The sequence below is a fragment of the Neltuma alba genome, unplaced genomic scaffold (genome assembly GCF_004799145.2).
Source record: "Neltuma alba isolate B1F8T4 unplaced genomic scaffold, ASM479914v2 tig00012727_pilon, whole genome shotgun sequence".
NCBI lineage: Eukaryota > Viridiplantae > Streptophyta > Magnoliopsida > Fabales > Fabaceae > Neltuma > Neltuma alba.
This window is the reverse complement of record NW_021637149.1, coordinates 442,539-466,893: the sequence shown is the minus strand read 5'-3', so window position 1 is coordinate 466,893 and position 24,355 is coordinate 442,539. Positions and strand designations below refer to the sequence as shown.

The window sequence follows — 24,355 nt, the reverse complement described above, 5'->3', positions numbered from 1 at the left end:
ATTCACACTCTTCCTAATATTTTCTTATAAATAATTAAAACGTATGTCTTTTTATTTTTAGTTTTGATATATACATTTTTTCTTAGCATGATACTCCCTCCGTTCCTTATTATAAGAGACATTTGATGCTTATGGCATGTTCCTATATATAAGAGACACTTAAAAGTTGTCTCTACTTTTTTGTGTTGATTTCCTATTTTACCCATATTTATTATCTCCAACTCACACTCTCTCTCCCTCCTACTTCTCTCTCTTTTAATAATTTAATTGTTCTCTCTCATACTCTCTCTCCTTATTAATGAGGGCATTTTTGAAAAAAAAATTATACTTTTTACACATTAATTGTTCTTAACTAATTTTAACTATTTTTTTGATCAACGTACTTCGGTTATTTGTCTTTTATAATAAGAAACGGAGGGAGTAATAGTTTACATTCAATTTTTATTTTACTGTTTCTCGTCATCAAAGAACTGGCAAAAATCGAGAAACCATAAGCATTTCCTGCAGCCACGATGACTGTAGAAGATTCGAGAAGAAGCTCCAAAAACGACTTAAAAGTTAAAACTCCCCACCCCCGAATTCGTATTGCTAAATTTTACTCAGAACAACAAAAATTGCAAAAGACTAGGACAACAAAAACGTGTTTAAAAAATTATTTTATACGACATTTAGTGAGGTTTGTTCAAATTTTTCAACGTGGATATGACACTTGAGCCATATTTTATTGTCTTTCATATTAAATTTTCTTTTTTCATGATATTCTTATTTATTAGGTATTTTTATCCCCACGTATTAAATTTTAATTATTAAATGACAGAGTTATTTTTAAAATAATTAATATAAATTTTTTTACATATTTTTTATAAATTTTTTACATATTAAATACAAAAAATCGACTAACTTTTTTTTTTTAAGTTTATGAATTGAATAAAAAAATTATAAATAAGATAAGATGAACTGTGGAGTAAATGAGATCAAGATTGTTAAACTCATGAATTTAAGTAAACTTGTAATCAAGATGTGAGTTCAGATCATAAACTCGTAAAAATTTATTTTTATTAATAAATTTGTATTGAATTTGGGAGAAAACTTACCTCCAGTTCTTTATATCCTTTATATCCGGTTTTTCAATAAATAACTACCATATGCATCTTTTATACACGTCAATGTTAACGGCGTTAGTCTCCGACGCTCTATACTTGTTCACAAATCGAAGAACCGTGTTTTCACTCTCTCTCTCAGACTAACCAAATCGCCGCCAAAATCCCATAATCCTTTTAATTCATCTTCATCTTTTAAGAACTGGAGCCAAACCAAAGAGACCAAGAATGCCATTGATCATGATTCTCTGTTTATTGGCAGTAACAGGACAGTCCAATTGAACAAACTTCTCATCAAGAAATCGAAATTGCTGGGGGTATAAACTCCTAGATGGGTTATTAATTAAATATTAATCTAGTTTTTATCAGAGAATAAAACAGAAAAAGCGCAATGATTCCTATTCTCTTGTGGGGGTTTTTCTTTCTTTTATTTTTCTCCTAATATATTGTACAGAAACCTAGCTAAAATGAAAAATCATACTCCTCACGTTTCCTTCTGCTTCTTTTTTTCCTTTGGAAATTTACAGTAAGTAGTAAGAGAAGACCCAGTGTGGGAATTGCAGTATTGAAGCAGCAAGAATCTAAAATGGGATTTTCATTTCTATCCGTGGCAACTGTGAAAATCATATAGGGAGATGGAGGGGAAGGATTGAAACGGTGTTAACGTTGATGTGTATAAAAGATACAGATGGCAATTATTTATTGAAAAATGGGATGTATAGGATATAATGAACTGAAGGTAAGTATTCTCCTTAAATTTATATAATTAAATAATTAAGATATAAAAAACAACAACAATTTTATTTAAATATATTTTAAATCCAACTAATTGAAATTAAATCCATCAACATTTATAACTTATCATATTTAACAAAAAGAAATTCATATATAAAGTTACTATGCATAATCAAATAAAAAAATTTAGTACATTTAAGAACAAGTTAATATGATCTTGTAAGTTGAAACGTAAAAACAGGAAGCTAGATAAGTAAACTCATAAGTTCAACGGAATTTATAGCGAGCACGAATTTAAAAATAAGTTAACGCGATTTTGTATGTTGAAAACATAAAAACATTAAATTTAGAGAGTCAACTTATGAGTTTGACAATAATAAGTAAGACTATGAGACAGTGATGTCCACGGACTGGACAATAATTTTTAACATAATTTAATAAATGAGTTGTTAATCATGTTTTCAATTATTTGAAAAAGACTAAAAGAGGGGAATAGTTCCTTATCATTTATACAAAAGAAAAAACAAAAGAAAGCACAAGGAACGAGTTCGTGGAAGCCGCGTGGAAGATTGTAGGTAAGACACGTTGACAGTCTTCAAATTCGATGACGTCACTGTAGACTTCGTCAGCCCTTGTATTAGTAACCCCATGTTCCTGGTCATAACCTTGAACTCAACCTTAAAGAAATCTCAAGAGAGTTGTTTGATGTTATTAATTAGAAGACAAGTTTTCAATCAGATTTTTTTTAATCCCGTCTCTTATTTGTTCCATCGTCACTCATACAAACCCCAAAACTAAAATCAAGACACATGAAATCAATAATAACTTGAGATCCTACAATTCATTTGAAATCAAGGTTAAGATTAAAAAGTTTTAGAAGGAAAGATAAAAAAAATATTTTGAGAAAACATAATTAAGAATTTTAAATTGTCCTTTCTAACATATCTAAACCATATTACCACCCTATGTATATGTGTGGTTACTCAAAGCTCAAGATCTAGCCAAATTAAAAAGAGACCACATCTCGCACGTTCTAGAAAGCTCAATAAGTAGTTAGACAAGTTGATATGAACCCAAAAAAAAAAAAAAACAATGAGATAAGCTGTTTCTAAATGAAAGGTTAAAGGAAGTTTACCGTAAAGTTGACAGCAGCCGCAGGGAGAAGGATGATCATCGATCGTGCAAAATATGGAAGGAAAAAGTTTCTTTACTTTCTAAAGGAAGTAGAAAGCCTCTTTTATTTCCTTTTGTGGTTTTCTTTATTTGACCGGGTAAAAAAAAAGGAAGAAGAAGGGAAAAGTTTGCGCGTCGTAAAATGTGGGCGGAGTAATTTTACATGTTTTGTTGAATGACTATGGAAGAACTGGGCAAGCGTCGTGTAATAATAAAGCACGCATTGATGTTTAGCTATAAATTGAACTTCCAGGCTTCACTTCTTCCATCTCAGCCTTCAACCCTGCAACATCTCCTCAATTCTTCCAATCCGTCCTTCTCTAATCTTCAACACCAATTCTCGCTACTCATCCTTCACTCTTCTCCCCGCAAGAAATGGCCAAGGTTTGGACTGATCACCCTTGCCAATGCACATATCAATTTCAACTTATTGATTGATATGTCTTAGTGAAATTTGAAGAACAGTTCTCATATGGGAGACGTTTAATTTATTGGCCAAACGGACCAGTGAAAACTCTTATTTAGCTAGCTTTATGCAACATTCATTTAGCTCTAACTTTCAAAATGAAACTCAATTGCACGTATACTACATAGCTGTACTTATGGATCTTCTTGGCAAAAATTTTTACAAATAAGAACTTTAATTTTCACCATATTTCCTTGTATTTTTTCATTTATTATATATTTATCTATCTCTCAGAAAAAATATTGGTCTTCTGTTTCGTTATTAGTTATTACAAGTGGGTCGCTTGTGAAGTTATATAATTTTTTTATTCATATTTTGAATTAGTCTCGATAATTATCATGTTTCTTTTTGGTTTAATTTGATGAAATATTCCAGAGCTTGGGGTGGTAAGTGGTAACTGATCATCTGACTTTATTCTATGCAGAAAATAGTGTTGAGGGTGGCAGTACACGGTGACAAAATCAAGCAGAAAGCCATGAAGGTGGCCTCAGGCATTTCAGGTAATTTCAACTTGTTACACCAAAGCAAAAACAAGGGGACTTTGATATCACTATCATATATTTTTTAAAATGAAAAAAATGAATATTAGTAATGGGTAAAAAGTGAATTAATTAACAATTATATATGAGCAGGGGTGGATTCAGTGGCAATGGAAATGGAGGAGAAGAAGCTGACAATAGTGGGAGAGATAGACGCAGTGATGGCAGTGAAGAAGCTGAGGAAGCTGTGTCGCACAGACATAGTTTCAGTGGGATCCACAAAGGAAGAAGAGGCGCAGAAGAAAGAAGAAGCTGATAGCTACTCCTGTTACCCCCATTATTATCCTCCCACACCCGGCCTATATTGCTGCTATTACCACAATTATTAATACTACTTTCGATCCTAATTATAAGATTTTATTTATAGATTATAAACGAGGTTTTATAATTAAGACGAAAGAATTAGTAACATCCTCCTGCCTCTGTCATCTGTTGAGGAATTTATTTACAATTTTTTTTAAAAAAAAGAAAACAGAGGAATGGTTGGTCCTACGTGGAGAGGAACACCGAGCTCCAACTTTAACGATTGCATGGGGAGCCAACCAGGAACCGACATTTTGGCTTCTTCCTACAAACCTTGCGTCCTTCACTTTATTTTTCTTTTTCTTTTTTCACATACTTAAGTTTCCATATAATTTTCCCCTTATGGCTTTATGATGAGATATATATATCTCTACATGAAATTATAAATTATGTGGGGCTTCATTGGCATTGATTTATTGACATAAACAGCACGCCTGTCTACTCCTTGACATGTATTATTAAAATTATTTTTTTTGGGCAAATAAGTGATTAGATAATTGTAACCTTTAAGGGGTATTCCATCTACATCTCAAATTGAAATTCATGCTTGTATTTTATAAAATTATTACTAAAATATTAATTTTTTAACAGATAAATAAGTAAAATTAAACTATTAAATTTTAATCATGATAATTAAAATATTTAATAAGATAAATTTTTTACAAAATATGAAATCTGAACTAATATCATGATAATTGAAATGAGAAATAAATGGAAATGGGCGGAAAGAAGAGGTGGTTTCCCACTAACAATTAATACTAACATCAGCCAAACCGCGTCATCAAAGTCAGATGCGCCCACCAATTTCACGGTTCTTGAATCATGCTTGCCTCCTGAGTCCTGATCCTTCTTCGAAACTTCACTTTACCCCCGGGCCCCCTCCCCCCCAAACCAAAAAAAGAGAGGGGGGGGGTGGGGGGAGAAAAAAGTTCATAAAATTGAATATATCCTGTAAAATCAATAATAATAAATTTCGACTGTGAAAAAATACATAGAGAATGATTAATAACCTTGCGATATGGTGTCTCTAGAAACGTCTCAAGAAGATATTTTTTGTAATTTTTTGTAATGGAGCCACAAAGATCAGTGCTTGATAAGATCCCCAGGAAGTGAGTTTTTGCACGCAACTTTTTGCAAGCCGCAAAAGGTCACCCCCACGGCTCCCCCTCCAGTAACCCAAATCCCAATCTTCCTTCACAATTTTCCGTGGCCGTCCCTATCTTTTGAAAATAAATGAAACCATAAGTTGATTTTCTAGCAGATCAGTACATGACGCGATATGCCTCTAGAAAGCCGCTTTCTTTGCCCTTTTTGTTCTTTTTTTCCCACTCCTTTTGCATATGCCACGCCTAGAAATTTTTCTAGTTTTTGAATATACGATTTTAAAAAAAAAATTCGTGAAGCGTTTATTGAGTTCTTCTAACAAATTCAGGCCAAACAAAGAAGAGACACGATGATCAAATGTGAGAGAAAAACAACTGTCTAATAATTATAAGAGTAATAATATTTAGATGAAAGAAAAATTGTGAAATTTGGACAATTTTTTTAAAGATTTTTCACTCAAATATTCTTTGTTAATTACCAGACTAAATGCAATCTAGAAAACATGTAATTTATATACAATATCAAAATTAAAGGCTCAGTTTTCCCATTCAGGATTTGAAAGGAAAAAAACACGCCTTCATTAAATGGAAAAAAGGGCCAAAAACAGAGTTTGCGCGTAGGAGGGTCAATTATTGCTGCCATTTGACTTGGCTTGACTTTCTCTCTCCCTTTGGCTACGTCTTGTATATAAAATCTCCCCTCAAGCTCCGATTGCTTCGTTCCACCTTCAGTCATCTCCATCTCTTTCTCTTCACGTTCTTATCAGCAACGCTTTCTTAGCCCTCCCACATTCCAACAGAAATTATGAAGGTCAGAACTTGACTCTTACGTTATCTATATATAAATGGATGCATCTAACTTCGTTTAACCTCTTCGTTCAATTTTCAGAGAGTTTTGCTTTGTTTACCTTTCATGTCTGATCAATCATCTTTGCTTGATTCATTATGTGACAGAAAATAGTGTTGAAGGTGGACTTATTCGATGAAAGAATCAAGAAGAAAGCCATGAAGGCAGTCTCTGGCATTGCAGGTACATTCAAATTCAGCAGCTTCTTCATCTTCTTTCCCATCCATGTCCTGTATATCATTAAAAACCTTTCTCGAGCATGCTGGGTTTAGTTCAATTTAAGGTTTCACACGTTAATTGCGCTGGACTAATAATGGCATTAATGTTGCAGGAGTTGAGTCAGTGTCGGCGGACACGAAGGCAAAAACATTGACGGTGATCGGAGACATAGATCCTGTGTGTGTAGTGGGGAAGCTGAGGAAGTTGTCTCCCACAGAGATAGTTTCAGTGGGAGCAGCCAAAGAAGAGAAGAAAAAGGAAGAGCCTAAGAAGGAAGAGAAGAAAAAAGATGAACCAAAAATGGCTGTGCCGGGCTATGATTATTATTATTATTGTCATCCAATAAGACCCTACCCATATTGCTATGTGACTTGTGTTGAGGAAAATCCTAATCCCTGTGTCATTTTGTAATTAAGCACCTTTTGAATTTTCATTTTCAGAGTTTCCACGCAAAATAATGGGTATGGATGCTTGTTAACAGAGTACTGGTGTATTACTATTTCAAGTCTTTGATTTAAGATCCAGATTATTATTATTTTTGTTTTCTGAGTAGAAAGGTAATTGATTAATCAAGAGCATGTACAGGCACATAGAAATGCAGAAGAGGCCGATTACAAAACAGAGTAAAGGAAGCTAACTGCAAACCTAGGGACTAGAAGCGACAAAACTAATGCAACTGGTGACAAAAGAGCTAGACTATTATAAATCATGAGTATTAACTAGTTAGAATTATCATTTTATGAAATTTTTAACATATATAATTATTACAAAGACTATCTAAAAAAATTAAAAAAAAAAGAGACAAAATGAATTGGAATTTTATATTTAACATCAAATTGAATGTCAAACTAGTTCTTATATTAACTATGAAAGGTAGTATGTTACTGGAAAACGTAATCTTTACTCAATTTATTTCATCCCTAGTCCTTACTTCCTCCTTACTTCCTAAACTAACAAGGAACAGATATTTAAAATTAATTTTCCCCAATTATTCTTGAATACTTGAGTTCTTGTCTCTGTGTTTTTTCCCCTGTTATGTCAAGATAATAATACACACACACGGCACTTCATGTTTATTTTTTGAATGAAAATGATCACTCTCCTTTCGAAACTTTTTTGGTTTGTTAAGAGTAATTTAATTACAATTTTTTTTTTAAAAAAAAAGAGTAATGGTTGGTCCTACGTGGAGAGGAACACCGAGCCCCAACTTTGACGACTGCACGGGGATCCAACCAGGAAGTCAGGAACCGACATTTTGGCTTCTTCCCACAAACCTTTCGTCCTTCACTTTATTTCCCCCCCCCCCCCCATATTTAAGTTTCCATATAATTTCCCCTTATGACTTTATGATGATATATATATATATCTATATAAAATTATAAATTATATGGGGCTTTATTGGCATTGATTTTCAACATTTCACGATGAGCCGTGTTGACATGGACAGCATGCCTTTCTACTCCTTGACGTGAATTATTAAAAAAAAATTTTGGGCAAATAAATGATTGGATAATTGTCACCTTTAAGGGGTATTCCATCTACATCTCAAATTGAAATTCATACTTGTATTTTATAAAATTATTACTAAAATATTAATTTTTTTTAACGGATAAATAAGTAAATTAAACTATTAAATTTGAATTATGATAATTTAAAATATTTCACAAAATATTTTTTTTTTGAATATGAAATCTGAACTAATATATCATGATAATTGAAATGAGAAATAAATGGCAATGGACAGAAAGAAGAGGCCGTTTCCCACTCACAATTAATACTAACATCAGCACAACCGCGTCATCAAAGTCAGATGTGCCCACCAATTTTAGGGTTCATGAAGCGTGCTTGCCTCCTGATCCTTCCTCGAGACTTCACTTTCCCCGGCCCCCACCCGGAAAACAAACCCCCCCCCCCCCAAAAAAAAATCGACTATGAAAAAATACATAGAGAATGGTTAATAACCTTGCAACACGTGTCTCTCGAAATGTGCCAAGCAGATTTTTTTTTTTTGTAATTTTAGATGGCGTGATAATGGAGCCACAGAGATCAGTGTTTGATTAGATCCCAAGGAAGCGAGTTTTTGCACGCAACTTCTTGCAAGCCCTACAAGGCCACCCCTATGGCGCCCCCTCCATTAATCCAAATCCCAATCTTCCTTCAAAATTTTCTCTGGCCGTCCCTACCATGCGTTGAAAATAAATGACACTATAAGTTGATTTTCTAGCAGATCAGTATATGACGCGATATGCCACTAAAAAGCAGATTTCTTTTCCCTTTTTGGTTTTTTTTTTAACTCCTTTTGCATAGTACCATGCCTAGAAATTTTTCTAGTTTTTGAATAAGCGAATTTTTTGGCCAAACACAAATGTTCTTCTAAGCAAAGAAGAGACACTATGATCAAATTTGAGAGAGAAACAACTGTCTCATAATTATAAGAGTAATAATATTTAGATGCAAGAAAAATTGTGAAATTTGGACAATTTTTTTAAAAAATTTTCACTCATATTCTCTGTTACCAGACTAAATGCAATCTAGAAAATATGTAATTTGTATACAATATCAAAATTAAAGGCTCCATTTTTCCATTCAGGATTTTAAAGGGAAAAAAACACTCCTTCATAAAATAAGAAAAAAGGGGGAAAAAAACAGTTTGAGCGTTGGAGGGTTAACTATTGCTGCCATTTGACTTGGCTTGACTCTCCCTATCCCTTTGGCTACGTCTCTTTATAAAATGTCCCCTCAAGCTTCAATCGCTTCGTCCCATCTTCAATCATCTCCATCTCTTTCTCTTCAAGTTCTTATCAGCAACGCTTTCTTAGCCCTCCCACATTCCAACAGAAGATATGAAGGTCAGAACTTGACTCTTTCATCATCTATATATACATGCATGCATCTAACTTCATTTAACCTCTTCGTTCAATTTTCTGAGAGTTTTGCTTTGTTTACCTTTCTTGTCTGATCAATTATCTTTCCTTGATTCTTTATGTGACAGAAAATAGTGTTGACGGTAGAATTATACGATGAAAGAATCAAGAAGAGAGCCATGAAGGCGGTCTCTGGCATTCCAGGTACATTCAAATTCATCAGCTTCTTCATATTCCTTCCCATCCATGTCCTGTATATTATTAAAAACTTTTCTTGAGCATGCTGGGTTTAGTTCAATTTAAGGTTTCAAGCGTTAATTGCGCTGGACTAATAATGGTATTAATGTTGCAGGAGTTGAGTCAGTGTCGGCGGACATGAAGGCAAACACATTGACTTTGATCGGAGACATAGATCCTGTGTGTGCAGTGTGGAAGCTGAGGAAGGTGTCTCCCACAGAGATAGTTTCAGTGGGAGCAGCCAAAGAAGAGAAGAAAAAGGAAGAACCTAAGAAGCCAGAACCCAAGAAGGAAGAGAAAAAAGAAGAACCAAAAGTGGTTGTGCCGTGCTATGAATATTATTATCCAATAAGACCCCACCCATATTGCTATGTGACTTGTGTTGAGGAAATTCCTAATCCCTGTGTCATTTTGTAATTTTGCACCTTTTGAACTTTGATTTCAGAGCCAAAGAAGAGAAGAAAAAGAAGAACCTGAGAACCCAGAACCCAGGAAGGAAGATCCGAAAAAAGAACCAAAAGTGGTTGTGCCGTGCTATGATTAGTATTATCCAATAAACCCCCCCCCCAATGTTGCTATGTGACTTGTGTTGAGGAAAATCCTAATCCCTGCGTCATTTTGTAACTAAGCACCTTTTGAATTTTGATTTTCAGAGTTTCTACGCAAAATAATGAGTGTAGATGCTTGTTAACAGAGTACTGCTGTAGTACTATTTCAAGCCTTTAATATAAGAACTAGACCATTATTATTTTTGCTTTTTGAGTTGAAAGGTAATTGATCAATCAAGAGTATGTAGAGGCGCGGAAGAGGCCGATTACAAAACAGAGTAAAGGAAGCTAACTGCAAACCTAGCGACTAGAAACAACGAAGCTAATGCAACTGGTTACAAAAGAGCCAGACCAGTATAAATAATGTGTATTAGCTGGCTAGAATTATCATTTTATGAAATTTTTAACACCCACAACTATTACAAAGACCATTTTAAAAAAATATGAGAGGCAATATAGATTGAGATTTTATATTTAAAGTCAAATTGAATGCCAAACTAATTCTTATAATAACTATGAAAAGTAGTGTTTTACTGGGAAAAGTAAGCTTTGCTCAATATATTTCATACTTAGTCCTTACTTCCTCAACTAACAAGATGCTGATATTTAAAATTAATTTTCCCCAATTATTCTGGAATACTTGAGTTCTTGTCTCTCTGTTTTCCCCCCGGTTATGTTAAGATGATAATATGTACACACACACGGCACTTCATAACTATGTTTATTTTTTGAATGAAAAATGATCACTCTCCTTGCGAAACTTTTTTTGTTTGTTTGAGTAGCCCTGTTTCCCAAACAAGGCAGTCTCAATCTATCATATTCAGATTATTTAATTATAATTTGTAAATTACAGCTGGGAAAAGAAAAATAGTGATTGATGATTAATGCACGTTGTGGATAGTTAAAAAGTAGTTTGAAAAAGATGATCGTGTTATTCAAAGGGAAAATGACCCATTCCCACTAGCCTCTTCTGTGCGTCATTTGAGGGGCGAAATAACCTCAGAGAATCACCTCGATTTTGGAAGGTAACCATTATTTGCAGCTGAGGTTGTGATTTCTGCATTTAAGCACTCGATTTAGGTTCTAATTTTGCATTATTTTTCCCAAACCACACAAAATGAAATAATATTTTCATTACTTTCCATGTTCTAATCAAATTCAATTAATAGATTTCATCTTCATTCATATTGTTATTTTATTTTTCCACTCCATTTAAAAACAATCTATATATACCAAACTGATCGTACAAAAATAGAGATTCTTGCATCTCTGGCTCCTTTATATGAAATTGCAATTTTTTTTTCCCCCCAAATACAGTTTTACTCTATCAATACCTCCGGTCTTAGCTTTAGCCTCACATTTTCAATCAAACCACTACCTAGAAGCTGCTTCCGTCCTTCCTTTCTGTTTCCATCTGCAATCTGACGCAAAATGATGGTGAGAGTTTCATCTTTTTCTCCTTCATGTCTTGGGAAAATATCTTGAGACTTCTTCTTCTCGACCCCTTTCACGCATCACTCGCTAAATTCTATTTTATTACTATCAGTAAAATCATCTCCTTTGTTCTGACGTACTTCTCTGTGTTTTGCTGCGTGAGACAGAAAGTAGTGCTGTGGGTGGACTTCGATTGTGAGAAAATGAAGTCCAAAGCCATGAAGGCAGTTTCTAAACTTCCAGGTACTGAATCGTAAAACACCACATCAAGAACAGAACTCTATGGATCATAAACTTGGGAATTATAATATATCATGATATACACACATATATTGAAGGGTTTGTCGTGATGAATTTAACTTTTGCAGGAGTTGAATCAGTGTCAGTGGACACGAAAGACAAGAAATTGACAGTAACTGGAGACGTGGACCCAGTATGCGTAGTAGACAAGCTGAAGAAGGTGTGTAATACAGAAATAATATCTGTAGGACCAGCGAAGGAGCCAGAGAAGAAGAAGAAAGACGATGATAAGGCAAAGAAGGAAGCAGAAGAAAAGAAAAAACTTGAGTTGGAGGCACAAAGGCTGGCTGAGCTCATGAGTTTGTCAGAGTATTATCACCACCAGATGAGACATCCATATCCATATTACTGTAGAAGCATGGTTGAAGAAGACCCAAATAGCTGCGTCATCTGCTGAATGCTAGATCAAACTCATATCATCAGATCACTTTGAAGATATTGATTCTGAACGAAGGAGATGGCTTTGTTTGGGTTGTGTGTTTCTGTTCAGTTCATGACTTTTTCTCTTGCTTAATTTCTGTTCAGGATGTTTGTAATGAAGTGACTATATTTGATTTTGCCGATCTTGACGGTTTTCTGTTCAGACTTTTTCGTAGTCCAAGTCTTCTCACGAAGTCTTTCTTTTATTGCTATTACATTTGAGCATCTGGACTCGTACCACTGACAGCCCATGGTTTAATTAATAATCTCCATTAAATTTTCAGAAGAAGAATACTGATTGCCACGTGGTTCCAGAAAAGATGCATTGTTGTCAAATTAATGCATGAGTTTGATGGTCAACACTGGCAACTTTGGCTAATACTCGTTGATAAATTTATAATTAAGCAATTAAGAAGCACATGATGGGGTTTGGTACGAAATTATTGATAAACATGGGTCATTAATCTCATTGATAAATTTATAGATATCCATAGAAAATGACAAAAGGGTCTTTAACATTTGAAGTTTGTGCTGAAATTGACCTCCCTATCTGTAAGAGAGTGACATGAGTCTGATGAGTTGGGATCTGCTTAATATAATACTCAAATCATAGGATCAAGTCACAGATTATATTAATAATATTCAATGTATAATTAACAGATAATGAGATCTTGTGTCTTCCAAAGCCTGGGGTTATAATAATATTAAGAAATTGATTATGTCATATACATGAAGCAAGTTGCAACTGGCAGATGCTCCCTTACAGTGCATTGTGTAGTCTTCCCAACGTTCAGTCGGTTCAATGAATGGGTTCCAAAATACCCATTGGTGGACATACCAAAATTATCACCCATTAAAATTGGAGAGCCCAACATTTTATTGTCAAAGTAAACCGTCCAATATGAGACTCATGATGGACTTTATAAGTTGCAAAATCGTTGGGTTTTCTTTTTAAGTGAAAAAATTGTTGGCTACTAGCCGTATCAAAAAATTAAAAAAATAAGATTATAAAATTTTAATAAAAAATATAAAACAAAAAAGTAATAAAAATTAATTAAAAACTTTTAGCCCTATTTTATTGATTTTTTAAATTGAGTTTATCAAAAAAAATTTCTCCTCTCTTCTCCTTTTCATTTTACTCATACCAAAACTATCGTCATAGTACAAACTCATACATATTCCCTCTCTTATTTTTACAACTTGAATATATGGAAAGTGTATGTGTAAAAAGACTATGGCTCTCTTTGGTTAGAGAAGAGGGGAGGAGAGGAAATAAGTGTGTTTGGTTGGAAAAAATAAAAAGGAGGGGAGGGAAGAAATTTGTTTTTTAGTGCTCACTTCCCCTTCTCATGCTCCCTTCTAAATTTGGGATTTTTTTTTATGGGAGAAAAATAGTATGTCTAATGTTAACTAAATTACCCATACTAGTTTTTCAATATCTCAAGTTTGTCCATCTTATTAAAAATCTTTTTTTCACTTCTTTCTCTTTTTAGTCACTAATAATATTTGGTAATGATAATATAATATTATAATTATATAATATATACATATCATATATATATTAATATATGTATATCAGAACATGTGTGTATTATAATTATATATCATAACGTGTGTGTATTATAATCTCAGATAACATGCATATATATTAATATATACATATCATAATGTGCGTGTTATAATTTTTTTTAGTTTTATCATTTTTTTTATCACATGTAAATGACGTAATTGGTTTTTTTTAAATTAATAAATTAAAAAATAATAATTTTGATGTAAATATTGTAATAAAAAAATAAATCAGTCTAGATATAGAAATAAAAGTATATTTATCAATTTATAATTACCTATCCTCCCTTCCTCTTATGAACCAAACAAGAAATCTCTCATCCCTTCTACTCCCCTCCAATCAAACAAAACCATGACCTCCCTCCCCCTCTCTTCCCTTTTCTTTAATTAACCTCCCCTCCCCTCCCCTCTGTTGAACCAAACAAAGCCTAAAGGAAGGGTGAGCAACACTGCAACTACACAAACGAGGAATATGGGTCAGTTTGGATTAGCGACTGAAAAAGTAGCTTTTGGAAAAACAAAGCTAGGTAAAGTGTCCGTTTGGATGAGCTATTGGAAAAAAAGCTTATGGAAAAGTGAAGCTGGTAAAAACTAAATTGAATAAGTTGAATTGTGTTTGGATTAGAGTTCAGAAAAGCTAGTTTACAAAAGTGAGATTGGTAAAAAGTTGTTTGGATTATAGTTGAATAAAAGCAAGTCTGATTATAAAATGATCAAAATGGGTATAAGTGTTAATAAATAATGAAACATGATAAAAAATGATTTGACATAATACAATGAAATTAAAATCATTTATTATGAAGAAGTCAAATTAATGAGTGAATTAAATTTTAAAAACCAAATTAAGAACGATGAACAAGATTATTTACAAAAATATGTTATATTTATTATAATTAACTAATTTACCTAATTTTTCAATATAATCAAATTAGTTAAATAAATCTCATGTCAGAGAGAAGTAAGAGAATATAATAGGAGAAAGAACAACATTAACTTTATTCTGATTGAGACTAAAGAAATTAATTCCAAATGATTTTTAAGTAATTACACACATAGTCCTTAATTTCTTTGTATAGTACAAATTAATGTCTTATTATTCATCATATCTCATACAGAATATACTACTCGTGATATCAACGCTATTAATTAGCTCTATCAAAGAAGTCAATTACTTTGCAAGTGAATGATAATGTTTGTGCCTCTCTTTTTTGATAAAAGTAATCGATCACGTTTGTTTGGGCTTTACTTGGAGAGACCAAATCTAACGGTGATATATCTATCAATTCTTATATTCCTTTATTTCCTATATCATTCGGCCAAACATTTTGAATATTCATTGGCATTATATTCCAATTAAGCAATTACCTTTTAGTAACATCTAAAAATCTCCAATAACTTAAAACCAATGAATTTCAAACTTCATTTAGGAAAACTCTAACCCATCCTTTAATTTATAACTTCATTTAACAATCCCCCCTCTCTCAATGAACCATTCAGACACACATATATACACATATATACACAACGTTACCACCTCATTCTCTTCTACCCTCATAGAGAACGAATCCTATAACCACAAAAACTAAGAGACCGAAGCTAAGGACATGCAAAACAACAACCATTGTAATTTTGAAAACTACAATTTCAGAGTTACAAGTCTCACCATTAACAACATAGACATATACACAACAATTTAAATCTCCCCAACACTGCACACCCAAGCTTTCGGTCATATATACACATTTATGCTCTTCATTTTCTCATTAAGCTAGAGCTATTTCCTTGAACCATTAATCCCTGTTTTAGCCTTCAAAAACAGAGGCAGAAAATCCACATGCAACTAGAAATGTTAAGCTAGATTCCCTCCTTCAAAAATTCAGAGCATCCAGCACCAATCACCGAAACTTTTAACCAAGTTTTGACAGCCAATATCTCTAAACAATTAAGCAACATCCAACAAAAGACTATAGTAACCCAAAATCATAAAATTCAAAACATAAAGCCCTTGTTTCAATGTCACAACAAGTCGGTCCTCAACATGCAGCAATCATTAACAACATGCAAATTCAAGGACAACAACACATTCAAGCACAGGGATCAAACTGGAAAAGCAACATAACAAAATTAAACTGGCCAACCTGTAACAGATCCAACCAACCGAAGGCTGCCAAAGGTAGATCCGACGATGTATTGCACTGGGAAGACAAGATCTTCACGCAAGGCTCAAATGCAGAGGCAGATGACGGCGACCTCAGTTGCAAACAGTGAGAGCAGCTCTGACTTCTGATGAATGAGCAGCATCGACCAGCCCATGCACACCTCACACCCAACAGCTGACCTCACAATGATGACGGGATAGAGCTCACGGTTACTAGTGATGGAGCTTCTCGGAGGTGACCATCGACAAACCTTGTCGAGGTGACCACAGACAGAGCTCACGGTCAAACAGCAAACGACTTGTGATGAACGAGCAGCATCACCAGGCCACGCACACCTCACACCTAACAAATGACCTCACAACGATGATGGGACGGAGCTCACAGTCACCAACGATGGAGCTTCTCGGAGACGACCACTGATGGACCTTGTTGAGGTGAGCACAGACAGAGCAAGCGTGGGGGCTCGGGTTTAAAAAAAAAAAAAGTGAGCCTCACTCACAAGGGAATAAAGAAGGCAGATGAAAGAGAAAAGTAAAGGGAATAAATTCCCTATCAGAACGGTCCATAAGCTCTTCCATGTGATCAGAAGCTCCCCCTCCCTAGCTTATCTCAATCGTGGGTTGAAGTGGCTTAAAAATTCATAAGCCCAATTGTTAAAAAGCTCTGCCAAAAGGACCAAAATTTCCACTGAGCTTATGATCACTTATAAGCCACGTTTGAGCCAGCAAATGCTGACCTAAACAGGCACAAAATCTAAATTAGATAATTTGAATTGTGTTTGGATGGTATTCAAAAAAGCTAGTTTGCAAAAGTAAAATTGATAGAATGTTGTTTGGATTCTAGTTGAGTAAAAGTAAGTTAAGTTGTAAAATGATTAAAATAGGTATGAATTTTAATAAATAATGAAATATGATTAAAAGAATAATTTCACATGATACAATAAAATTAAAATAATTTAATATGAAGAAGTCAAATTTAATGAGTGAATTAAATTGTAAAACTTTAGAGAAATTATAAAAAATATTTTAAATATAAAGTGAAGCATGAAAAAATAAAAGTATAGTTCTAGGAGCATATTTAAAAATAAAAGTATATTTCTAACTTATTTATTACTTTTAATTAATTTTAACTGATTTTTTGTTATCTACAAATTAGTTATTTGAAACTTATAATAAGAAGAAAAAAAAAGAAGTAACAAATTTCTTAACTTTTTCTCTCTCTATGTTTCAAAAGCTATAAGTCATAAACTGTTAATTTTAGCTTATAACTTATTGTAACTTTTATATAAAAACTAGATTGTCCAATCACTCAACCAAACAGCATCAAATTTACAATTGGGCTTTTCGGACTTATAAGCCGCTTATTGGCCCGAAATGCTAAGCCAAACAAGGTCTATGGTAATTAAGGTTGTCTCTTTCCATCGGACGTCAATAAGATTGCGCATTTTGAATTAAAACACATGCCAACTTTTATATATATATATATATATATATATTAGTTTTTTCCCAAAACTTTTTGTGCGGTTGTTGGGTTTAAACTTTTCTTTTGAGTGACATTAGACTAATACTTTTTAGTATAGTATATACTACTTCTGATCTTAAATTTAAGATTTTGTTTGACTTTTAGTTTGATCTTAAACATAAGATCTCAATCCACTTTGTCTCTCATATTTATATATTTTTTTCTAAGATACTTCTCCTAACAATGATAGTTATAACCAATACACTTAATTAGCAGTGATATTTTAAGAAAAACAATAAATATTTATTACAAATAACTAACTTAACTTCTTTTATTAATCTCCTCAAATTAGTCAATTAACTCTTATAATTAGGACCGGAGATAGTATTAATGTTGCAGGAGTTGAGTAAGTGTCGGCGGACATGAAGGCAAAAACATCCACGTTGATCGGAGACATGGATCCTGTGTGTGCAGTGGGGAAGCCGAGGAAATTGTCTCCCACAGGGAGAGTTTCAGTGGGAGCAGCCAAAGAAGAGAGGAAAAAGGAAGAACCTAAGAAAGAAGAACCCAAGAAGGAAGATCAGAAAAAGGAAGAACAAAAAGTGGATGTGCCGTGCTATGATTATTATTATTATCCAATAAGACCCCACCGATATTGCTATGACTTGTGTTGAGGAAATCCTAATCCCTGTGTCATTTTGTAATTAAGCACCTTTTGAACTTTGATTTTCAGAGTTTCCACGCAAAATAATGGGTATAGATGCTTGTTAACAGAGTAGAAAGTACGTAGAGGCACATAGAAATGCGGAAAGGGCCGATTACAAAACAGAGTAAAGAAGTCAACCACAAACCTAGCGACTAGAAACGACAAAGCTAATGCAACTGGGCACAAAACAGCGAGACTATTATAAATCATAAGTATTAACCGGTTAGAATTATCATTTTATGAAATTTTTAACATGTATAATTATTATAAAGACACTTAAAAATTAAAAAAATATGAGAAACGAAGTGGATTGAAATCTTATACTTAAAGTCAAATTAAATGTCAAACTAACTCTTATGTTAACTATAAAAGGTATTCATTTGGTTCTAGATATAAAACTCATTTAACTAATTTGATTAGATTAAGGAAGTTAGGTAAGTTAGTTAATTATAGAAATGTGATACATTTTTCCTAAAATACCATAATCATCTTTCTTAATACCTCTTCTCCTCTCTTCTATTTGATTATGGTTGAAGGAGTATCCATAGGAGTAATTAGAGAAAATTGATAAATATGATAAATAGGTCTTATATTTAGGATCAAAATTAACTCAATAATTAAGTCCTATATTAAGGACCGGAGGAAGAGTATTTTGTCGGAAAAAGTAAGTTTTACTCGATTCATTTCATCCTTAGTCCTCACTTCCTAAACTAACAAGGTACTGATATTTAAAATTAATTTTCCCCTATTATTCTTGAATACTTGAGTTCTTGTCTCTGTGTTTTTTCCCCTACTATGTTAACACACACACGGCACTTCATAAGTATGTTTATTTTTTGAATGAAAAATGATCACTCTCCTTTGGAAACCCTTTTGTTTGTTTGAGTAATTTAATTACAATTTTTTTTTTAAAAAAAAAACAGCGCAATGGTTGGTCCTACGTGGAGAGGAACACCGAGCTCCAACTTGGACGATTGCATGGGGAGCCTACCAGGAAACGACATTTTGGCTTCTTCCTACCAACCTTTCGTCCTTCACTCTATTTATTTATTTATTTTTTTCACATATTAAGTTTCCATATAATTTTCCCCTTATGACTTTATGATGATATATATATATATATGAAATTATAAATTATGTGACGCTTCATTGGCATTGATTTTCAACATTTCACGATGACCCCTGTTGACATAAACAGCATGCCTTTCGACTCCTTGACGTGAATTATTAATTTTTTTTTGGGGGCAAATAAGTGATTAGATAATTGTCACCTTTAAGGGCTATTCCATCTACATCTCAAATTGAAATTCATACTTGTATTTCATAAAATTATTACTAAAATATTAATTTTTTAACGGATAAATAAGTAAAATTAAACTATTAAATTTGAATTATGATAATTTAAAATATGTAATAAAATAATTTTTTTAATATGAAATCTGAACTAATATCATGATGATTGAAATGAGAATAAATGGAAATGGACAGAAAGAAGAGGTGGTTTCCCACTCACAATCAATGCTAACATCAGCACAACCGCGTCATCAAAGTCAGAGGTGCCCACCAATTTCCGGGTTCATGAATCATGCTTGCCTCCTCATCCTTCTTCGAAACCTCACTTTCCCCCGTCCCCACCGGACACAACCCCCCCCCCCCCAAAAAAAGGGGGGTGTTCATAAAATTGAATATATCCCGTAAGATCAATGAAAATAAATTTCGACTATGAAAAAATACAGAGAGAAGGATTAATAGAAGTGCGACACGTGTCTCTAGAAATGTCTCAAGCAGATGGGTTCTGTAATTTCGGATGGCTGTGATAATGGAGCCACAAAGATCAGTGTTTGATTAGATCCCAAGGAAGCGAGTTTTTGCACGCAACTTCTTGCGAGCTCTAAAAGCCAAAAGGTCACCCCCATCGTTCCACCTCCATCAATCCAAATCCCAATCTTCCTTCACAATTTTCTCTGGCCGTCGGTATCATGTGTTGAAAATAAACGGAACTGTAAGTTGATTTTCTAGCAGATCAGTATATGTCGCGATGTGCAGCCCGGAAGCCGCTATTTTTTTTTCCCCCTCTTTCTGTTTTTTTACTCCTTTTGCATAATATTGCTTTAAACTTTAATATAAAATCTATTTAACTAATTTGATTATATTAAAAAAGTTAGGTAATTTAGTTAATCATAAGGAATATAACTAGTTTTTTCTAAAACACCATAATTATTTTCTCTTACTTTTCTTTTTGATTATAGTTAAAAGAATATCCATATGGGTAATTTAGAAAAAATTAATAAATATGAAATAAGTCTTATATTTAAGATTAAAATCAACTCAAATAGTTCATATATTAAGGGTTAGATGAGTACCGTGAAGCGTTTATTGAGTTCTTCTGACAAATTCACTAATTCAGGCCAAAAAAATGTTCTTCCAAACAAAGAAGAGACGCTATGATCAAATTTGAGAGAAAAACAACTGTCTAATGATTATACGAGTAATAATATTTAGATGAAAGGAAAATTGTAAAATTTGGACAATTTTTTGAAAAATTTTCACTCATATAACCAGACTAAATGCAATCTAGAAAATATACAATATCAAAATTAAAGGCTCAATTTTTCCATTCAGGACTTTAAAGGAAAAAAACACACCTTCATTAAATAAAACAAGGTAAAAAACAGAGGCTGCGCGTTGGAGGGTTAATTATTATTATCTCCAGTCCTAATTATAAGAGCTAGTTGATTAATTTGAGGGGATTAAAAAAATAAACTAAGTTAGTTATTTGTAATAAATATATATTGTTTTTTCTAAAATATCCTTATTAATCAAGTGTGTTGATTAAAACTACTATTATTAGAATGACTATCTTGAAAAAATACATAAATATTAGAAATAAAGTAAATTAGGATCTTATATTTAGGATCAAAATAAAAATCAAACATAATCTTATATTAAGGATAGGAGGTAGTACGTGGCTCGACTCTCTCTAGTGTGCGACGTGCCATCCCTGTGGCCGCGTCTTGTGTATAAAATCTCCCCTCAAGCTTCGATCGCTTCGTCCCGCCTTCAATCATCTCCATCTCTTTCTCTTCAACTTCTCATCGGCAACGCTTTCTTAGCCCTCCCACATTCCAACAGAAGATATGAAGGTCAGAACTTGACTCTTTCATGATCTATATATACATGCATGCATCTAACTTCATTTAACCTCTTCGTTCAATTTTCTGAGAGTTTTGCTTTTTTTACCTTTCATGTCTGATCAATTATCTTTGCTTGATTCATTACGTGACAGAAAATAGTGTTGAACGTGGAATTACACGATGAAAGAATCAAGCAGAAAGCCATGAAGGCAGTCTCTGGCATTCCAGGTATATTCAAGTTCATCAGCTTGTTCATCTTCTTTCCCATCCATGTCCTGTATATCATTAAAAACTTTTCTTGAGCATGCAGGGTTTAGTTCAATTTAGGGTCTCAAACGTTAATTGCGCTGGACTAATAATGGTGTTAATATTGCAGGAGTTGAGTCAGTGTCGGCGGACATGAAGGCAAAAACATTGACGGTGATCGGAGACATAGATCCTGTGTGTGCAGTGTGCAAGTTGAGGAAGTTGTCTCACACAGAGATGGTTTCAGTGGGACCAGCCAAAGAAGAGGAAGGACCCAAGAAAGACGATCAGAAAAAAGAACCAGAAGTGGCTGTGCCGTGCTGTGATTATTATTATCATCCAATAAGACCCTACCCGTATTGCTATGTGACTTGTGTTGCGGAAAATCCTTATCCCTGTGTCATTTTGTAATTAAGCACCTTTTGCATTTTGATTTTCAGAGTTTCCACTCAAAATAATGGGTATAGATGCTTGTTAGTAGAGTATTGCTGTAATACTACATCAAATCCTTAATATAAAAGCTAGACCATTATTATTACTTTGAGCAGAAAGATAATTCATTAATCAAGAGTATGAACAGACACGTAGAAGTCCAGAAAAGGCCGATTACAGGACAGAGTAAGGAAGCTAACTACAAACCTAGCAGCTAGAAACAACAAAGCTAATGCAACTGGTTACAGAAGAGCCGAACCACTGTTGATAGTGTATTAACTAGTTAGAATTATCATTTGATGAAATTTCTAACGTGTGTAATTATTAAAAAACTACTTTAAAAAATTAAAAAAATATGTGAAACAAAGCGGATTGAGATTTTATACTTAGAATTAAATTAAATGTCAAACTAACTTTTATGTTAATAATAAAGGTAAGATTTTACTGGTAAAAGTAATCTTTTACTCAATATATTTCATTCTTAGTCCTTACCGCCTAAACTAACAAGATGCCGATATTTACAATTAATTCATTAATATGTATACACATATGGCACTTCATTAATATGTTTATTTTTTGAATGAAAAATGATCACTTTCCTTTCGCAACTTTTTTTTGTTTATTTGATTAGCCCTGTTTGCCAAAGAAGGCAGTCTCAATCTATCATGTTCAGATTTATTTAATTATAATTTGTAAATTACAGCTGGAGGTGGCTATGGAGCTGGGCAGAGAAAAATAGTATGAAATTCTGTATATACCAAACTGATCATACAAAAAAAGAGATTCTTGCATCTCTGGCTCCTTTATATGAAATTGCAATTCTTTTTTTCCCCCCTAATGCAGTTTTACTCTATAAATACCTCCGATCTTAGCTTTAGCCTCCGTTTTCAATCAAACCACTATCCAGGTTTCCATCGGCAATCTGACCCAAAACGATGGTGAGATCTTGTGTCTTCCAAAGCCTTGGCTTATAATAATATTCAGAAAATTTGATTACATCATAAATAAGAAGCAAGTTGAAACTAGCAGACGTTATTTACAGTGCATTGTGTGGTTTTCCCAGCGTTCAGTCGGTTCAATGAATGGGTTCCAAAATACCCATCGGTGGACATACCGTTAAAATCGTAGAGCCCAATACTTTATTGTCAAAGTAAACCGTCCAATATGAGACTCATGATGGACTTTAGATGTTGCACAATTGTTGGGTTTTCTTTTTAAGTGAAAAAATTGTTGGCTACTAGCTCTAGGCGAAATCACACTCTCAGCATATCACATAGCAACTATATAAATATTAAAATTCACTAACTCTCTGTTTGGTACGAGGGAAATAGAGCAAAAAGAAGGAATCGATTCAAAAAATATAAAAAAAATAAGATTATAAAATTTTAATAACAAATATAAAACAAAAGAGTAATAAAAATTAATTAAAAACTTTTAGCCCTATTTTATTGATTTTTTAAATTGAGTTTATCAAAAAAAATTTCTGGCCTTTCTCTTTTTCATTTTACTCAGACTAAAAGTATCGTCAAGGTATAAACTCCTACATATTCCCTTTCTTGATTTTCTCTCTTATTTTTACAACTTGAATATATGGACAGTGTGTGTAAAAAGATTAAGGTTCTGTTTGGTTAGAGGGTTATTGAGGGGAGGGGAGGGGATAAGTGTGTTTGGTTGGGAAAAATGAAGGAAGGCAGGGACAAAATTTGGCTTTTAGTGCTCCCCTCCCCTCCCCTCCCTCCCCTCCCCTCCCCATGCTCCCCTCCAAATATGGGGTTTTTTTTAAGGAGAGAGAAATATTATGTCTAATGTTAACCAAACTACCCATACTAACTTTTCAATATTTCAAGTTTGTCCATCTTATTAAAAATATTTTTTTCACTTCTTTCTCTTTTTAGCCATTAATAATATTTGGTAATAATAATATAATATTATAATTATATAATATATATTATATATTAATATATGCATGTCATAACATGTGTGTATTATAATTATATATCATAGCGTGTGTATATTATAATCTCAGATAACATGCATATATATTAATATATACATATTATAACCTGCATGTTATAATTTTTTTTAGTTTTATCATTTTTTTATCACATGTAAGTGATGTAATTGGTTTTTTTTTAAATTGATAAATTAAGAAATAATAATTTTGATATAAATATTGTAATAAAAAATTCAATCATTTTAAATATAGAGATAAAGTTACATTTGTCAATTTATAATTACCTCTCCTCCCTTCTTCTTATGAACCAAATAAGAAATCTTTCATCCCTTCCCCTCCCCTCCAACCAAACAAAACCATGACCTTCCTCCCTTTCCCTCCCCTCCCCTCGGTTGAACAAAACAAAGCC

The 24,355-nt window shown here is 33.2% G+C and overlaps 4 protein-coding genes across 7 annotated transcripts; all 4 read left to right on the top strand.

Annotated features, from left to right (window-relative positions):
• Positions 1-3,309: 3,309 nt before the first annotated feature.
• LOC114730330 (heavy metal-associated isoprenylated plant protein 12-like) lies at positions 3,310-4,753 on the top strand. Its single transcript, XM_028917383.1, has 3 exons — positions 3,310-3,392; positions 3,899-3,974; positions 4,107-4,753. The coding sequence occupies exons 1-3, from the start codon at positions 3,384-3,386 to the stop codon at positions 4,340-4,342; spliced, it is 321 nt and encodes a 106-aa protein (XP_028773216.1). The 5' UTR covers positions 3,310-3,383; the 3' UTR covers positions 4,343-4,753.
• A 1,409-nt stretch (positions 4,754-6,162) lies between these two features.
• LOC114730328 (heavy metal-associated isoprenylated plant protein 39-like) lies at positions 6,163-22,038 on the top strand. 4 transcript variants are annotated; one of them, XM_028917379.1, is made up of 4 exons: positions 6,163-6,230; positions 6,374-6,449; positions 6,598-6,785; positions 21,867-22,038. In XM_028917379.1, the coding sequence occupies exons 1-4, from the start codon at positions 6,225-6,227 to the stop codon at positions 21,969-21,971; spliced, it is 375 nt and encodes a 124-aa protein (XP_028773212.1). In that variant the 5' UTR covers positions 6,163-6,224; the 3' UTR covers positions 21,972-22,038. The 4 variants fall into 4 exon arrangements, with proteins under 4 accessions (XP_028773212.1, XP_028773210.1, XP_028773214.1 ...); XM_028917377.1 differs by lacking the exon at positions 21,867-22,038 and having other exon boundaries at positions 6,598-7,058; XM_028917381.1 differs by lacking the exons at positions 6,163-6,230; positions 6,374-6,449; positions 6,598-6,785 and adding exons at positions 17,997-18,011; positions 21,465-21,542 and having other exon boundaries at positions 21,691-22,038.
• Positions 9,236-10,087, top strand: LOC114730327 (heavy metal-associated isoprenylated plant protein 39-like). The gene is made up of 3 exons (XM_028917376.1): positions 9,236-9,334; positions 9,478-9,553; positions 9,702-10,087. The coding sequence occupies exons 1-3, from the start codon at positions 9,329-9,331 to the stop codon at positions 10,001-10,003; spliced, it is 384 nt and encodes a 127-aa protein (XP_028773209.1). The 5' UTR covers positions 9,236-9,328; the 3' UTR covers positions 10,004-10,087.
• LOC114730323 (heavy metal-associated isoprenylated plant protein 12-like) lies at positions 11,355-12,451 on the top strand. Its single transcript, XM_028917373.1, has 3 exons — positions 11,355-11,571; positions 11,736-11,811; positions 11,937-12,451. The coding sequence occupies exons 1-3, from the start codon at positions 11,566-11,568 to the stop codon at positions 12,263-12,265; spliced, it is 411 nt and encodes a 136-aa protein (XP_028773206.1). The 5' UTR covers positions 11,355-11,565; the 3' UTR covers positions 12,266-12,451.
• Positions 22,039-24,355: the final 2,317 nt, after the last annotated feature.